This window comes from Leptosomus discolor, chromosome 1 (genome assembly GCF_034619465.1).
Source record: "Leptosomus discolor isolate bLepDis1 chromosome 1, bLepDis1.hap2, whole genome shotgun sequence".
Taxonomy (NCBI): Eukaryota; Metazoa; Chordata; class Aves; order Leptosomiformes; family Leptosomidae; genus Leptosomus; species Leptosomus discolor.
In genome coordinates, this window is record NC_141391.1 from 15742031 (window position 1) to 15760623 (window position 18593).

General features: G+C 39.4%; 1 protein-coding gene across 1 annotated transcript; it reads right to left on the minus strand.

Moving 5' to 3' along the window:
* Nucleotides 1–10175: 10175 nt before the first annotated feature.
* LOC104347142 (collagenase 3) lies at nt 10176–16979 on the minus strand. Its single transcript, XM_009952097.2, has 10 exons — nt 16601–16979; nt 16261–16502; nt 14957–15105; nt 14739–14864; nt 13703–13864; nt 12997–13114; nt 12282–12415; nt 11762–11921; nt 10903–11006; nt 10176–10276 (listed from the first exon to the last, which is right to left on the minus strand). The coding sequence occupies exons 1-10, from the start codon at nt 16721–16723 to the stop codon at nt 10176–10178; spliced, it is 1419 nt and encodes a 472-aa protein (XP_009950399.2). The 5' UTR covers nt 16724–16979.
* Between the last annotated feature and the right edge of the window lie 1614 nt (nt 16980–18593).

Sequence of the window (18593 nt, forward strand, 5' to 3'; positions counted from 1 at the left end):
TCACAATTTGTCAAAGTTGGCTTGACATTTCTTGCTCCTGAGGGTTTTGCTTTTATGTATCCTCCCTTTTAAGGATAACAGCACCGGAGGAATATATTGGTAATGACAACCTTCCCCCTTTTCCTGTTGCAACAGTTTGTTCCTATCCTTCCCCCCAATGTTTGCATTCCGTACATTCATTAAACTTCTACCCTGTCATAAAGTAGCTCGTTTTCCCAATTCCTTTACTTCTGTATTTTCAGTGTATTTTCAGACTGGATTTTTTTCCTTCTGGCTATTTTTCAGACTTACTCTCTCAAACCTGGCATCATAAAATTGGCACAGTAATCTGAGCAGTAAGTACCCTGTAGTAAAGTACATTGGAGGAAGTAAAACAAGTCGTAGTTTCACATAGCCATCTTTGCCTAATGTTGATATATGTTACTTTAGTTCTGAGTGGTTCCATTATAACAGGATGGCTGGGCTTTTCTGTGGTTGTTGTTAGTGTTGACACGTATTAAGCTTGTAAATCTCTGACCTTTAATAAACACAGAGAAAATGGTAAATTGCAGATAACTAATCACTGAAGTAATACTGATGACGTCCTTGGCTTCTGCTTATTTGTCTGTAATTTTGGAGGAATCCTTAAATTTGTGTTCCCTTGGCTTGTCTTCCCTTATTAGATGGTATTTCTGATAACAAAGGTTAAAGTAAACCTCTTGTAATACAGCTGTCTATAAACAATAGGGTTATGAAGTATAGAGAATGAGATTGACGATAATTCTAGAAACATAATGAACTGATTCAGTCTGACCTGAATATTGCATCTGGTCACACAGTCTTAGAAAGCAGATAGCAAGAATAAAAGATTGACAAAACTGTCAGGAGAATAAAAAAATGTTGCTCACATCAAAGGGCAAAAAATTATAACATCAGTTTTAAAGTCAAAACAACTAAGAGATCTGCTAACAAACAAGTAACTTACAGAAAGTAGATGCTCTTATTTATTCTGTTCCTTGATATAAGAACAATGCCACATTCAGTGAACTAGGACAATAGTTTAAAAATAGGTGATAGGGAAGTACTCATTCACAAAGAGCGCAAAACCCCTGCAGTTTACTGTAGTATTTTGAATCTGAGATTCAAGTGAGAATATGAATATTAAGAAACCCTGTATCTATGCAAGCAAGAACTAAAGAAAAACAACGCAAAATTCAGCAGCTCTTGAAATACTCCATGACAGGATTTTGTTTATTCCTCATTTCTATTAAGGATAGAGCAGAACAGGACAGTCTGAGATGGCCTCTGATTTGGACAGATGGGCAATTCTGATGTTCTGCAACAGTAATCATTACATCCAAGGAGAAACTTCACACTTTAAACATATGTCAGTAAGATGCAAGTCATTCCTTGGAGTGCCATGAAAAATCCAGAGAGCTATGACCGGGGCAAGAGGAACCATAAAAATTTTAATTTCCAGTGTTTATTTAAGGCTGAACACACAGTACCAGTTTGTTCAAGCCTGAACTTTCCCTCTGGAGTTCATGCTTGTGCAGCCTCACACAGGGACAGTGAGCCCACATCCGATATTTACTTTGTGCATCAAGTGACTCAGTTTCAGAGAGTGTAACTCATACTCGAAGTCTCACGAACAAAACGCAGAAAATTCCCAAATGCGAAGCTTTGAGCTCTGCGTTTCCTCCTTGGCACCCAGCAGAAAGCTGCCAAAGGGCTTCTGCTGTCCTTTGGTGGAAACACTTGAATGGTAACAGAACCAGGTGCTCTTCCAAAACAATTCACGTACATTGTGAGCATCTCTTAAGTTATTATTAAAATTGGGACCACTTGTACAGGAGGAATAAGTTTCCCAAGTAGTCTGCAAAGCAGCTGTTATCTGGGTGATTACTTCGTGAACCAAAGCCAAGTGAAATCAATGTTCAGATTTCTATTCTGTCTGAATTGCAGTTCAGACCCTAGCAGGGCTTTTTATTGATTATTTCTTTCTTACTCCTCACACTTTGGATGCTCATAATAGTTATATAAATTATGTAATTGGAAATAAACCGATGTTGTCACTTGCTTTAGATTTCCCATTACATCCTGATTCTCCTCTCATAGCTCTGTATCTCCCTGTTATATTAGTATGCTGTAGTATATATATAATATAACATATTTCACTGTTTTGTGTGACTGTAGATAGAGCTGTGTGCATTTGATTTCCAAGAAGGTTTCTCTGCACCATGATTTTCCCTGAAGGTTATTCACACCATGATTTCCAATAGAGTTTTAGACAGGGCAATTCTGTGGTACTTATGAGAGTGTCATTTCATCTTTGTTTCTCTTAATTTGGAATTGACCTCCATTGGAAATCTATTCTCACATGCAAGCTAATTTTTGGACCTTTGTTTTGGAGCAGAATCTCCACATTAGAACTACAAAAATGTTCCCAAAGCATTTTGTCAATAAAACACTCTGCTAAACTATTAGTGTGCCACACCTAAATTTTCCATGAGAATGGGTCCTTGGATGATTCCTGGAAACTACAGCTGGATAGCCCAGCTGTCAGCTGAGTCTCTGATACAAGCTGCTTTGGGGCATAAACCAATGTTGTGTCTAGGCTCTGTCAGAATCACAAAAATTATTTTGCTTTATGGCTTTTGCCTGCAGGGTCTAATCTAATAGACTGAGACTAATAGACCAAAATATGTAGCTAGAAGGAGAGCATGCATTTTACCAGGCTCAGTTATTCCAGTTGCCTGGCCACATCCTCACTGCCCTGGTGAGTCAGTTCATCAGGCAGTCCCTCGTTGAAGCTGCACTCTGTGGCACTGCAAGCATTTTCTAATTGTCCTGGGGTACTCACACTGCAGTTTGCCTTGGGAGACCTCAAACATGACATCTTATCCTATGGGTCCTTGCAGCTTCCCATGTCCAAATTTTTCTGGCATTTGTCTTACCTTGACTTCTCTGCATCACTGATCTCTTTTGACCCCATCTGCATCTCTGCTTGATTTACTTGCTGTTATCTACCCATGGGCTACAGCAAAACAACACATGATTTGGACCAGGGGTAAGATTTATGAATTTATTGAATTTCTATGGTCAAGACACATCTGTGCCAGAACCTGGAGGCCTGCGGAGGGTTAGATATCTGGCTTCAAGCCTCTCAGACTTGTCCCCTGTGAGTGGTGACATATTCCCCTCCCCAGTAGTCTGTGGCCAAGGCTTCACAGCATGTCCCAAAGCTTCTGTGATACCTGCTTATAGGCCTGCCTACCTTGTTTTATTGAGATACCCTACATGCCCAGGCCAGAATCAACTGAGTATGCAGAGTACTCAGAGTACGCAGAGCCATAGCCAGTGCTAAATGTCAGGGGAGAGATAATTTTCTGGATGGTGTGAATGGAGAAGAAGGGAAGTCTTTTGGAGCTAAGTCCTTCCCTGAATCAGTAGTTATAATGCAAGAAGCACATATTAAGATATTAATTTCAGCCCTGACAATAATGAAATTGTACCAGTGTAATTGTTTTTAACATTAACAATTTAAAATATTATTTTAATAGTAATAATCCTCAGTTAGCCCTCAGAAGAGGCACTTTCTCCACTTTCATGTCCTCGACAGCAGCAGGGACCTTGGTCAGGAAGGACTTGATCTCCTGATTCACCTGGAAACAGTCTGGAACCATTAATTTAATATATACGCATGGCATACCTTGACTGCTGTGACCCTGAAGTGATGGTTGTCTACTGAGTCCACCTAAATTATCTTGATACCTCTACCAACAGCACTGACTCCAATAGCCAAAGCTACAGTTGCCCATGCCCTTCCTGCTTGAGACTGTAGACTGTCTGCATGGACCACTTGGGACACCAGCAAACAGCACAGGCAAAAGAACCTACAATGGACCCCTCCTCCTAACTACACTTATTTACTTGCATGTGCTCCTTCCCTAATGATCGCTAGGTTAGTGCTGGACTGTTCCTGTGTAGCAGGCATTTACAGTGCTTGAAGGATGGGGCCTAATGGGGGACATGACTTTGGAGACAGCCCAAGCTGAGTCTGAAAAGGACGTTTGTTAGTTACACGGTGGGAAGGACACGGTGAACTCCAGACCCTTCAGACACAGCCGGTTCCCAACAAGCTCATATAGATTCCTCTTAAGATGGCACACTCTGAAGAGGGCTACATCATGTTATGTTCCTGTGAAGAAAATTCAGACAACACAAGTGATGCAGATATAAAAAGGATATAAATACTGTCTTCCTAGGGTGGCAGTCCCTGTAGCGGTGAACTCACAGAGTATCATAATGATGTCATATAGGCTGCAGAAAGCAGCACTTGACCCTGGAAATGGCCCATCTGTCTCTTTGAAGAAGAGCAGAAGAGCATCATTCAAGGTCCAGCAGAAACGTGTCCAGTATGGACGTGATCATTCTCAGGACACTGCTCCATAAGCCTCCTACTGCCTGGTGGTAGGACCCTGGTGTAGCCCATGCAAAAAGTAAAGACACAACTTGATTGGCTCACTCAGATACACAGAACTGCATCATCCTGTGTTATTATGGCAGTAGGAAATTTGTTATACGACAGCTAAATTAGAAAGCAAAATACGGTTCTCTGCTTCCTGGACAGATTTTTATTAGAGCAAAATGCTCCTTCATCCATTTTCTATGAGGAAGACAGGGACAGAGTGCATTCTGTAGCGCAGTGTATGGGAGATAACAGTGTAAGAAGTTGAGGGGATCGTAGAATCACGGAATAGTTTGGGTTGGAAGGGACATTTAAAGGTCATCTAGCCCAACCCCCTGCAGTGAGCAGGGACAGCTTTAGCTACACCAGATTGCTCAGAGCTTCGTCCAACCTGACCTTGAATGTTTCCAGGGAGGAGGCTTCTACCACCTCTCTGGGCAACCTGTTCCAGTGTTTCACCACCCTCATTGTAAAAAATTTCTTTCTTATATCTAGTATAAAACTGCTCTCTTTCAGTTTAAAACCATTACTCCTTGTCCTATCGCAACAAGCGCTGCTAAAATGACTGTCCCAATCTTTCCTGCAGGCCCCCTTTAAGTATAGAAAGGATGCGATGAGATCTCCTCGGAACCTTCTCTTCTCCAGGCTGAGCAACCCAACTCTCTCAGCCTGTCCTCTTCGCCCCCTGATCATTTTTGTGCCCTCCTCTGGACCCGCACCAACAGGTCTGTGTCTTTCTTGTGCTGAGGACCCAGACCTGGACACAGTACTGCAGGTGGGGTCTCACCAGACCAGAGTAAAGGGGGAGAATCACCTCCCTCGACACACTGGGCACACTTCTTTTGATGCAGCCCATGATGCGATTGGCTTTCTGGGCTTTGAGAGCACGTTGCTGGCTCACGTCCAGCTTTTCATCCATCCACACGCCCAAGTGCTTCTTGGCAAGGCTGCTCTCAATCCCTTCATCCCCCAGCCTGTATGGATATTGGGGATTGCTCCGACCCATGTACAGGGCCTTGCATTTGGCCTCATTGAACTTCCTAAGGTTCACGTGGGCCCACTTCTTAGGCTTGTCCAGCTCCCTCTGGATGGCACTAGGTGAATACTCCTGAACAACACTGTCTGGAAATTCAGACTGCAGAACGTAATGAAAGGGTATGACTAAAAAGGATGTGTCAACAACATGAAGACTGTTATGTAGGAAAGAGGAAGATACCAGGATAGACACAGTCCTTGTGGGCTTTGTTCCCTCTGCACAGTTTTAGGGAGAACGGGTGAGGTCTTCTCTGGAAATGTTTTTCATCAGAAACAGCAGAATCATCGAACCCAAAAATTGTTGGACTCAGAGTGTCTGTAGACACCCCATTTTGTAAAAAAAACCCACAAATGTAATTGACAGAAACGCTTGATCCTACATTTGAAATGAGCCTTTTGATTAGTGGGTAGTCAGTCTTTCCGAAGAGTACTGTTTAATTGTTTGTGTAAAGAGGAAACATTTTCAGCAGGAGAGATGGAAAGAAACTCACCTCAACATAAGTGAATGTGTAATTCTTTCATCTAGAAGACTGAAGATTGAGGTCTAGACACTTCTTTAAATCAATCTGAGCAAAAAACTGAAACCAGTGTCTTTCTCCCCTCCGATCCAGTGAGTACGCTGATAGACAATATGGCTACAGACTATCCCAGAGGACAAATATTTTTCCGTTAAAAATTTCCAAAATTTCTTGTTTCTTTCTATTATAAGCAGTAAAGATGTTTGAAAGTTTCAAAAGTATTCTCAGGACAGGAAAGTAAATTTCTGCCTAGCTTAAAACGCTCAGTAGTCTTGCTAATCTTGGCAGTATCAAAGATTCAAAGATTAAGACCACATTCTTCATCCGTAAAATATTCACAAGCCTGGAAGTACTAGCTCAGAATGAACTGTGAAAGGCTTAGAAATTGCCCTTAGTTCTTCCAAGCAATGTGATCACATACTTGGTATTTCAGACACTTTTGATTTTGTTTCTACTCTTTTATTTGATTTCTTTACAACTGATATTTTTCTCTGCTTTTGCCTTATTTCCATATATTCTGCAGTATCATTTTTTCAAGTTTTATCCTGAAAGACTCTCATGTTCCTGATGAGCTGGATACATCTATGCATGTGTGTGTAATTTTCCAATGAACAAAGTTAAACTAAGGGATTATATTGTTCCTAGGAGTATCCATGGAACAAACTGGTTTAAGTACTGCATTGACATTGAGAAAAGGACTATCACTAGAGTGAAAAAATAGTGGCTCTGACAGTGAATGTATCTAGAAGTTTTGTAAACATTTTAATATCCTTTTTACTCAGAGATCCACATTTCCAGATCATATAATCATTGAATTCTACTTATTAGTGCTGGCTTTTTTTTTATGTCTTCACCTAATGCAAAAATTTGCTATAATTACCTCAGGTTTCTCACACACTATATAATTTTTGGTTCTGTGCAGATCCTCTAAGGAGCAAAGCTGGCACTGCCATCTAGTGTTCTCAGAGCAGGTTTCTGGAGATTATGCTGAAAAAAAAGGCATTTTCATGATAAAATTGAATTTCTTCTCCAGTTTCTCAGTTGGTAGTATATCTCATGTAGCTCACAGTACCTCTTACAGTGTTGCCTTTCCAACATATTAATGAATTTAGAGGACAGGTGTCTATTTTCTCACTTAGGAAAGTTTAAATGGTGTTTGCTCACTTTTTTCTCTCCTGGAATATATATTTGCATCCTCTAAGTCCTACTTGTTTAGGATCTTGTAACCAGCACCAAAACTGGTCCTGAGGAGCATCTGACAGATTCCATTTCCTGCCTTAACCTTTCTCTCCCTCCAAATGATCATTCTTAGCAGAGATCAAAATGGATATAGAGGGCTTATTAATCAAGAGCAGTTCATGTACTATTAGGTGGATTTGTGTTGTTCTACATAAAAACTAACAACCTGGTGGGAAATTATTAGTTCTGCTTATATTACATCCTGGGACACAGGTGTCTCAACCTCTTGTGGTCCTTTCCTCACTCACGGCACCCTGGGGAAAGCAGTCAGTTCAGTCCCTGTCTCAAGAAAAGGACCCATTTCTTTTCAATACTTGATAGTCCTGGGTGATACTCCATATGGGTCCCCACCGGTGCTCATGCAATATTATTCTCATGAGATGGCAGCAGGTCCCAGGGCACCGAGACCGGCAGAGGGTTTTCCTTTCTGGCTGGTGGCAGCATCAGGCCTCTCTGTCTCGGACCTCAGCCTTCCACTTCTGCAAGAGCATTTTTGTTTTCCATTTTTTCTTAACTACATGCCAGGAACTGACAGCCTGGTACTTTTCTCAGCTGAGGTAGAGCTAACCACAGAGCAGCACACATCTCTCTCTGGGGATGCATACGCATGAGCTGGAGCCATGCTTGGACTTGTGCCGAAGGCTACTTCCAGTCAGCCAAGCGGTAAACAGGAATCTGACTGTTTGGGCTGGGGAGCAGCTGGATATGATCATGCTGAAGCCTCTTGAAGATCCAGCTTCCTATGCAGTACCTTTTTCCCCTGCCAAATATTCAAAGTTAACAGAAATTCGTATAGATATGAAAGACATTCATTGACGTCTCCTTGCTTCCCTGTCCACCTTTGCATTCCCTGCTCCAGTGAGGGTCAGTTCAGACCTTTGAAATTCAGAGTGCTCAGACTCAATAACTAGCCCTTATGGAAGACTCTTTATTGTTTTGACGCAATTTTCCACCAAGTCTTTACACCGAGAATGAGATCTAGGGTTACATGTTCAGACCCTAGTCCAGACCCATTAATTACTGCAGAGTAATTAAGCTAAACTGCATCAAGCATTATTTTTTCAGCCACACCATGTCTGTCTGAACTTATTTTTATATATAAATGAATCAATTTCTGTTTGTTATGCACAGAGAAATGTAGTGACTTTTTCCCTAACAGTTTTATCAATATGATAATGATAAGGCTAAGATATAACAGAACTTTGATTTTAGTCCACTTTAAGTTTTTCCATTTGTAAAGGGTTTTTTTCAACTCTATTTCCTAGTATTTTTTTAAAGCATATTAAGGTCTGGAATTAATTAATTCACAGTTTTACAGTCAGAAGAGACCACTAAATCTGTTACATTACCTTGACTGACCATCTATGTCACGTAAGTTACAGAATTAGACTCACCTAGCCTGTTGGTGTGCAAGCCTTGCAATTTAAGTCTGTTTAAAGGTATTCATTGTTGATGGGCTTTGCTTGGTGGGCCTGGCCAGTTGATTGACTTAGGGGTTCATTTGGAGGAGGCAGAAGAGGACAGTGTAGTTTCAATTAGACATTAATATTTAACATTCAAATTAATGTGGAACTGAATTTCACAATATTTCTTAATAATTTCTCATATTTTCCGTAATTATAAGGACTAGTTCCAACTTAGTTCTTATTCTGCAGATTTGAGGGGTCTTTCCTTTTTCCTCTCTTTCTGTCTCTCTCCTCCTCCCTTTTCTATAAAACTCTTTTTCTCAGGGGGAATAATAAGCAAACAGATTTTTAAATAGAGGTGAAAAATATAATTAACAAAACGCACAGGTTAGAGTTCCTGATTTCTTTTATCTAATAGCTCTGCCTTGCTTTTATGACATGCGGTATAGGAAATTTTAATCTAAGTAAATTCACAGTGTAATTTTATTCCTCCAGTTTATTTAATATTTTTTAAACTAAAAAATAATCACAGTCCCACATCATTTGGATTGATTAAAAGAAAAGAAAAGAACAAAAAGTTACATGGTACTGAAATAATTGATAGAGATATTGAAAGAGTGACTAACATGAAAAAAAGATAGCCTTTTTAATATTTTGATCTGGATGTTCAGGTTCTCTGCTGGCACAGCTAGGCATAACCTCTATAAATGTCACTTGATCTGCTTCAGTTTACACCAGCTGAAAACATGGTCTGTGTTACCAGATGTAGCTTCGTGCAAGGTTTCAACCTGCACGATTCTCTCGTTGCTACTTCTTTCTGGTCTACCCAGTATCATCAGGCTGATGATGTCTGCAGGGATTACTCTTCCCTTTTCCTGCTTTTCTATGTGCTTTGGAATGACAGCTCACTGCTTCTATACCTTCTGCTTGTTCCAAAGATGACATGGGCATCCGTTTCCAGTGGGACATTCCCATTCAAATGGGGATATATTCAAATACCTTTGAATTTTCTAACTTCAGTGTTGCAGCCTCATGTTATCCTGCTCAGGGAGTCACCATGCAGTCCTGACTCATTCATTACACATCTGAATTCCCAGTACATTAACAGGACTTTCACAAAGAGCTGAAGGATTAGTTTAAAAATATAACACTCCTGGGTTTATCAGGTCTGTTTCTTGTGACATGCTAGGAGATCCTGGAAAGATACTAGACATGCTTAGATTACTGGGAATTAATAGTGCTCATGATCATGTAGGATGTATCCAGCATCTCACTTTAATACTAGACAAACTAAATGGTGTAATGCCCCTTGAAATGCCAATAATTTCTTTTCTTTCCTATTAAGTTAATTCAGTCCCAGACTGACATGCAGCTATATAGTTCCATATATACAGTATACACCTGGTGATAGGTAGCCAGTGCTTGTTCACAGAACCTTGCGGTCCTCTAATAAAACTATATGCCCATATTATTATTTCCATGTACTATAAGCTGCTCTGCAGCCTATGACATGGCACTCAGCTGTAATTAGCACCAAAATATGGAGTTAGTATGCAGGACACGGACAATTCTTTTGCTCCAGATGCTGTATTCAAACTGCAGTGGTCCATTGAAGAAGTAAAGATAACCTAAGGAGAAGGAAAGTTAAAATGAATTAACCCTGAGAAAAATATGTTGTTACATTAAAATTGTCCTTCAAATAAAAATTACACTGTTTATTTCTATTTTTTAATAACTCTTTTAAATGTAGTATTTTAGTATTCAGAATGCTGAGCTAAATTCTTGAAGGTCCTCATTCCATTTGTGAGACCTGCATTGGTGTTTTAAAATAACTGATATTTTAATCTAGTGTTAAGCTCTGCATTTTATTACTATACAGCACTTGCTTAGGAAAACATAGGATTAGCCTGTTAATGTTTATGACTCTGACGTGGAAACAGTCCTTGAGGAATTGGGTAGGAATGAGCTCCGCTTAAAGGAATGGACACATTATAATACTTCTATATCAAGCATATCACTTTAGGTTCCCAAAGCAAGGAGGCAGGTCTTTTTTGGCTCATCAAATGTGTATGTACACAGTTTATAAGAGAACCTTAGCCAGAGGGTGATTTAGATCAGAAACCTGGTTCAGTGCAGAACAGAAGTGTTGGTGTGAAAAAATCAAAACTACAAATGACAGAATTTCCCACAGGACATTAATCTCAAGTGTCAATGACAACTAATTGTAACAAAGTTTCATTATCAGATTATGTACCATTTCTTTGATAGACTGCATCCACTCTGTCACCAATTCCTGCAAATTCTTCCTCTATCAGCCTGGGGTAGCCTGCTTCCATAACCTCCGCCTCTTCATCATAACTATATTAAACACAAAAGAAAATAAAAATTCAGAGGATTTAAACAGCCTGGGAGTTTGGTCTGTGCCCTTTACATTGAAGTTACCCATGTCAGAAGTAGCCAGCAGCTTTTAGGTATTTTATGTCTAGTGCAATAAAGAACCTCAGGGCAATAACCAGGGCAATAACTCTCCCACCAGAAGTACAAACTCAATAAACCCAAAGCTAACAAAGCTACATTTTCAGAACTGATCTACGAAGTACTTATTATATGGAGATGATTGTACCTGGATGTATTGGCACTACAGTCCTATCCTGAGTGAGGCTGCTTGGCACAGAGATAGTGGGAAGGGATGGTAATGTCTGAATTATGCATCAGACCTGGCTGTAAGCCCCACTTATGGAGAGCAAACCCGTCCATCCTAGGGTGGGATAGATTTCTTACTCTCATAGCACTCATATCGTTTTGTGCCGCACAAGAAACTCAGTGAAGCAACATGGGAATTTTGTCTAGGAGACACAACCATATTACAAACTCTCCTGAATTAGGGCACTTTATTCTCCTTTCCTTTCTTTTACTCCTTCAGGTTTTAAAGGCTGTGCCCATATGTTTACAAAAGTCTTTCATATACCTTTATGACATTCTACACATCTATAGCACCACAGACAGGAAACACTTAAGCCACAATCAAGTGTCTGGTTCGAAACAACCCACTGATCTTTTGATAATTCTGGAAAGGTTATGACTAGGGGCACACCAATCTGTCTCCAGCTTACCTCCAGTACTTATTTCCAGTAAAAAAGAGAGTCTTGCCGGTGTCTTTAATATGGACAGCTGCATCTATTCTTTTCATTTCTTTTGGGAACCCCATTTCATATATCTTTTTAGGAAAGTCTTCAACTATGTCGTACCCATTCAAAGCCCAGACTTTCTTTCCTGAAAATAAACCCAAAGTATGCATAAGTCTTTTGTAAAGGCTCAGCTTTGAGACCAGAATGAAATGAGGATGTCATGATCTCTGTTTTCATAGAACTACCAGATTCTTAGGTCACATACTCAGCAGGTATTAAACTATTCACACTAACTATGATCCTAGGCATCTGAGGTTAATTGTACATCTAATACACTGAAAATTGTATAGATTTGCACAGGGTGAAATCAACAGAATTTGTTTTTTGAGGATCCTACTTTGAGGAAAGTAGGATGTTTTCTACTTCTATTGATTATCTTTACCTCACTTACTGAGCTTGACTAAATATGTATATTTTTCTGCCAACAACAAAATTGAAAACTCACCCTTAAACATGAACACAAGATCTTTGATGGGGTTTTCATAAGCTGCATCTATTTTATTCGGAAGCTCTGGCCAAAAGGACTTAAGTAAGACCAGTTCTGCCTCAACCATCTGAGGGTGCAGTCGCCAGAAAAACCTAGCTCAGAAAAAGAAAATGTATTTTATGTTTCTTGTCATACTACAGAACAGCAGTATATTTGATGTGCTATACTAAAATTTAGTTGGAGAATTAACTTTTCTTCATAACATTGAATTTTCGATACATGGAGCCCCTTGTAGACCTTTCCTCATAGTCACCGAGCTGCAGACCATTTCTGTCATTTACACAGTGATCATCTCAAACAACCAGAAACTGGAATTTTTTTTTCATTTAGAATAACAAAAACACTGCTGTCCCATGTAAGGCTTCTGAATGTAGTACTTCATTCAAATAAATTTTAGTAATTTGTGCATGTTGAAGAAATCACTGTGAAATGAAAAATCTGTACAAATGGTGTCAGTCTTCAGCCATATCATCTTCACTTCATATTACTGGGCAGTCAAGTCTGTAATTGTATTATAAATCCTGCCTATGAAGATACATGATGTAGTTTCTTAGAGGCATCTATATTGATTTTTTATATTTATGTTTACTCAAATCTTTAGTAAAAAACTGAAATGTGGTTTTCGCTTGCTCAAATTTTATCCAGTACCCACCACCCATGGCACTCTCTTTACCTGTCCTTGAAGATCAGCATTTCTCCACGAAGTTCTGTTATTGCGTCAAGTGTTAAATCTACATCACATTTCTCTGGTGTTTTGGGATGTTTTGGGTTGGGATCTCTGTCTCCAGCACCTGGAATAATATCGTATGATCTAAGTTTGACAACGTTCATTTCCTTTCTGCAAAGCATGATACTGAATAGGACACGGAAGGGTTTCCAAACAGCATGATGAGTACAAGCATAATGGGCAAAGCTTTTGTACTAGTGAAAGTCTGTTCTCTCTTCCTCTCTTTTAGCCAAATACATTAATGGAATTTGCAGTTCAATTGTGCTGCAAAGATATTGAATGGACTCGCTTTCTTTATCCCAAGTTTTGAAGGTCCCTCCGAACTTTTATTCTTTCCATGATGAAACATGGATATTTCTGTTTCTCCCTTTAGATTCTGTTTTGCCTTCTTTTTTGAGGCAGGTCAAAAAGTATAAAGATTCTGCCCCCCACTGCCCACCACTAAAGAAGACAACATAGTGACCGACTGTCCTTTGTAGTGTTACTTCCTTTCTCTTTTTCTGAACTATAAATCTAAGCATCTTCCGTTCCTGAAGTCTGGTTGCCAAGATGTCATGACTGTTGCTATCAAACATCTGCAGCTCTTTAGTAACTGTGCAGTGCATCTGTAATAAGATAATAAACACAGGAAGTATACATTATGCAGATTTACCATAGAGCTCTTGGATCCCTTGCACATCGTCATCAGGAAGCACAAAACCAGTTTTTCCAGTGTATGTGTAAATTGGAAACATCAGAGCTCCAGGGTCTCTAGAGTGTTCAAGTCCCAGTGAATGACCAAATTCATGGGCAGCAACAAGAAACAAGTTATACCCTATAACAAAACACAGTGAAAGTAAATCTATAACTCCTTGCATCACCAAAGATCACTAATCAACTAACCTTAACATTGAGCTTTAACACACGAAACAACAAAAGAGACAACTGGACAAATGGAAAAATAATATATACTTGCCCATCTTTTTCAGTCTACCATGGGTTTTGTTTTAATAAGGGCCTAATCGATTGAGTATCTCAAAGCTGGTGTTCAATATAAATCTTATTTGACAACGTTGTTCTGTAGGCAGATTTAGATTTCTTGAAATTTCTTAGCAACACTGGAAAGCTCTAGGGTAAAGTCTTAGATCCACTCAAATCAAGAACATTTTTTGTCAGGAATTCACCTCCCGTAGAGTCCATATTTTTTTCAGTACCGCAGAAACTAGCTTTAATGTCAGGAGAGTGAAATAACACAGCGATAATACAGAAATAACACTGAAAAAAAATAGTGTTTTGTTCTATTAAAGCTCTGAACAGTCAAGGTGACGAATTTTCAAATTAAATGCAAGTAGATGATTTGCAGCTGAGTTAAATATATTCGTTTTCTGTAGGCCTCAGTAAGGTAATTCCTATCAGTCTGTGATTAGAACTATCTGCCCTTAAGCTCAGTGAAATGCCAAGATGACAAAATACTTTGTTTGTGGCATTTTTTTAATCACTTCATTAGGAAGTCTATACCTTAAAATTTATGCTAGCCATATGTTATACTTCCACTTATGATTGGAGGTTAAACCCATCTTCCTGTGTGGGGACAGTGAAGATAATGACACATGAACAGTAAACAGGCAAAACAAACTGTTCATAGCTATCAGACAGGACAAAATTGTCCCTCTATCACCATTTGAAATAATCTCAGGAACTTCTGTTACCTCTAGAATCATCTGACCAAGCTTCATCATCATCAAAATGGGCATCTCCTCCATAGTCTGGACCCGGAGGAAAAGCATGAGCCAGTAATCCAGAGGGTCCATCAAAGGGGTAAAAGTCACCATGTTCTATAAAACAACATTCAAAACAATTAAATCAGTTATCCCACCTTATTGGCAGCAATATAACTATAAAGAAAAAATAGTTGGTTCTGTGTTACCTTTAGTGCCAAAGGAGATCATGATATCAGCTATACCACTTCGTATTCTGGTGAAGTTAAGTGGTGTGACATCAGACCAAACTTTGAATGCTTTTTTGAAAGCTCTGTCTACTTCAGCACGTCTCAGATCTGAAGTGTAATTCATAATTCTATCAAACAGATTAAAACCTCCAGTTAAATTGTGTGAATTGAAGAAAATACGTAGTACCCTTTTGTCTGACTGTACACCTCATTAATTTTTTTTTGCTTTTTTCCTCCCTATGTTCTTATCTAAAAACAAAGATCTCAACAGCTCCATACAGTTTTCAAAAAAATAAAACTAACCATTTATAATTTCATTAAAATCATTCAGAGACATTTGAAACGATCCAACAGCTTTCCATAATTGGTTTTATACGCACCAGAAGATATAGAAAATGACAGATATATTCTGTATTAAGTCACATTACATCAGTAACTTCAAATTTTCTTTATGCCATATAAAATATCTCATGATCCTCACCCGGAGGAGCAAAACATGATCCAAAGAGCTTTTTACAGGCTGGAAGCATCCATATTAAAGTAATACTTGTCACCAGCTGAACTGATAAAGTTCAGTGCTTTCATATTTGGAATCTGCTAAAGAAACTCAGGTTGCAGGTGCTCAAAACCTCCTGTTGACGACCTTGCGGTATTAAGGCAGAAGGAGCTACCATGGGACCTTTCAGCACCATAGCGTCCCAAGGTCCATGCTCTGAGGTCATGGTGCAGGGATTTGTCTGACCAAGCATAGATATCTATATCTGGGCTGTGAAATGGAAGAGGGACAAAGATTTGTCCCTGCTCTCACAGCCACATTGCACAGAGTGGTTTGCATCTACACTGCTTTGTCCAGGACAAGACCTATGCGAAACAGACACTAAACCAGGTCCAAAGAAGAGCTAAAGAGCGACCGATTAAGGGTTGTGAGGACCAGTGGTGAGGTACATGAACTTAGTCCCTACTCTCCTTTCATTTGGCACCATGGATGTGCCCAGAGTGTCTACATGGAGGCCAGATGAGGACTTAACTAGTTTACACTACACTGGATATCCTTCATGACAAAATGCAATGGAAAAAAATCGTATTTACTTCCTTGGGCTGGAAGGCGGGCTTGGGGGACCTTTCCAAATGTGGGGCTGTAAGGATTTCGAACTGCAACATAAATCTTGTCAAACTCAAATGCATCCTCCTCCCATCAACCCCATATACTGAGCAACCTATTGGACAAGGTACCTGGAAAGAAGGTAATAACAGCAATAACACTCAAAATGCCATACATTTACCTGTATGTCAAATTAGTTTTTGACCATTTGAGTTTTCTAGGGAAAAAGTTATATTCCCCCACATCTGGGACACCACATCTTGGTTTCTGCATCAGCTCATATGTTTCTTCATCTAATTTGCCTGTCACCTCCAAGCCAAAAAAAGCTTGCATTTCTCGAAGTTTAGATGCCACAGTGTTGGCACTTTTCCTCATTATGCCAGCAGGATTTGGACGGAGATCATAGTGAGTCCTGAGATAGCGCTAAGAAGGGGAAAAGAAGTAATAAGCCTAGTTTCCAAACAGTTGTAACTATGCAACTAACTTTATAAAACATGCACACGAATTATTTTATACTGTACCTCTGCAAACTGAAGGTCTTTCTCTGTGAATTCATGGCTATCTTCAAGCGGAATAGGGACTGTCAGGCAAAATGACAAACCCAACAAGAAAAAGAAGGCAGCTGAAAGTCTTGATTGCATCATGTTGGATTTGTGAATTCTGAAGCCCTGATGTTTTAGAGAGCAGTTACCTTTACTTTTATAGTCCCAACCCAGTGAGTCACCACTTAGGGACAAGTTAGAACTTCCTTGTTGCTGAAAGTAAACATGCTTAGATGGCTACTTTTTCTCCCCTCCCCAACACTGTGGTTTAGGCATCTGTTGTCCCATTGAGGGCTCTGAAACTGTATCCTCGTACAAACACTGTCTCTGAATATTGACATAGGTTGTGGGAAGAAATGGGCAGAAGCAAACGACACTTTTTTATTATTTTGCAATAACTTACACTGGCAATAACTTACTCTTCTTTGCTAGAAAAATTGCCATTCTCCTATTTGATAGACAATAAAAATATATAACAAGATTCATGACTTTTTAAATAAATTCTGCAACTTTTCAGTAGTTACTCTGTAGTTACTCAACAGCAATTTTTAACAGTTGGAATAGATCATACACACTTCCATTGTTAATAAACGTTGCCTTGGCTGATAAGAAGTAACATTATAGACTATACAATAAGATATTACACTTCCTTGTTTCTGTAAAGAAATACAATTTTAAAGCATTAACACAAATCTTACTTCAGAGATCCCTAAAGTGACTACCTTTGCACATTTCAGAATAATTTACTGCTTGAGATACACTCAAAACCAGAGGTGTTAAATACCAGGAAATAGTTTTGAATATTTAAAAATGTTTTTTATTAGTAGTAAAGCAGGTCATGTAATAGGACTAATTCATACAATTTATCTTCCTCAAAAAATGTGAATTTAATTTATTTTACGAGTGGAGCACAGACATAGATCAATGAGATAGCTACTACTCTGAGAGGCAATCTACCAGCTATAGGTAGGCAATGAATCTGTGTGTCTAGAATGACAAAAAATGTGTGGTTTTGACTTATGAGGTGGATAATAGGATAAACCTGGCATTATGTCAGACGTGGGCATTATTATACTTCAAAGCTTAAAGATGATTTCTGTCTCCTCACGGTCACTCCAATCTCAGCTGCTGCTAAGACTCATATCACATCACAGGCCCACAAGAGTGGGTCTGAGGGGAGGCGCTGTTTCTGCTGAATCCACCTTCGTCATTCACAGAGGCTGTTCCTGTATGGAAACCCTCAGGCACCTTTCTGGTAGACACTGTTACACACTTTCTGGAATACACTGCCCTGCCATGGATGCTGCCTTGTTGACAAAACAGGGAAAGGACAAAAATCAGTGAAGACGAATGTGTAAAAGCTCAATTTGTTTCTCAAACAATATTAGCCTTCTGTCTTATGATGACAAAAAGCAAAAGTAAATGAAGCTGTGAGGAATTTATTATGTAGGCTATTTCTACCTCACTGCTCATCTCAGCCAGTGCTAAATGCAGTTACACCAATTAGGGATAGACAGTATCTGTTCTCCTTTACATTGTCCACCACCAGTGATGAGACTTTTTTATTCCGCAATGGTGGCATAAAGACTGTTCATTATCCCACCTCCTTAAGAAGTGCTCTCCCCTGAAGTGCTTCAGGACGAGCACTGAATCCATGTTGCTGATGTTCTCACTGCTCTGCACTCCTTGCTAATGCTGGCTGCCATGTTATGTATATGTCTTTTTTCTTTCCTTCCAACATTTCTGTATTGATATTTGCAGCATTGCTTTCATTAATGTTGTACTCAGTTAAGTGGTAGGCAGAGTTTACAGTGATTTTTGCTTGCTTCGTATGGAGCTTAGAAGCAGTGATGCCGCTTTGTCATGGTTTTCATGGCTGTAAGGAGTACTTTCTTGAGATCATGAAGCTGTGAGTGTCACTGCTCTGCAGAACAGTATCAGCCATGCCTCAGAAATCTATGATTAAAATGAA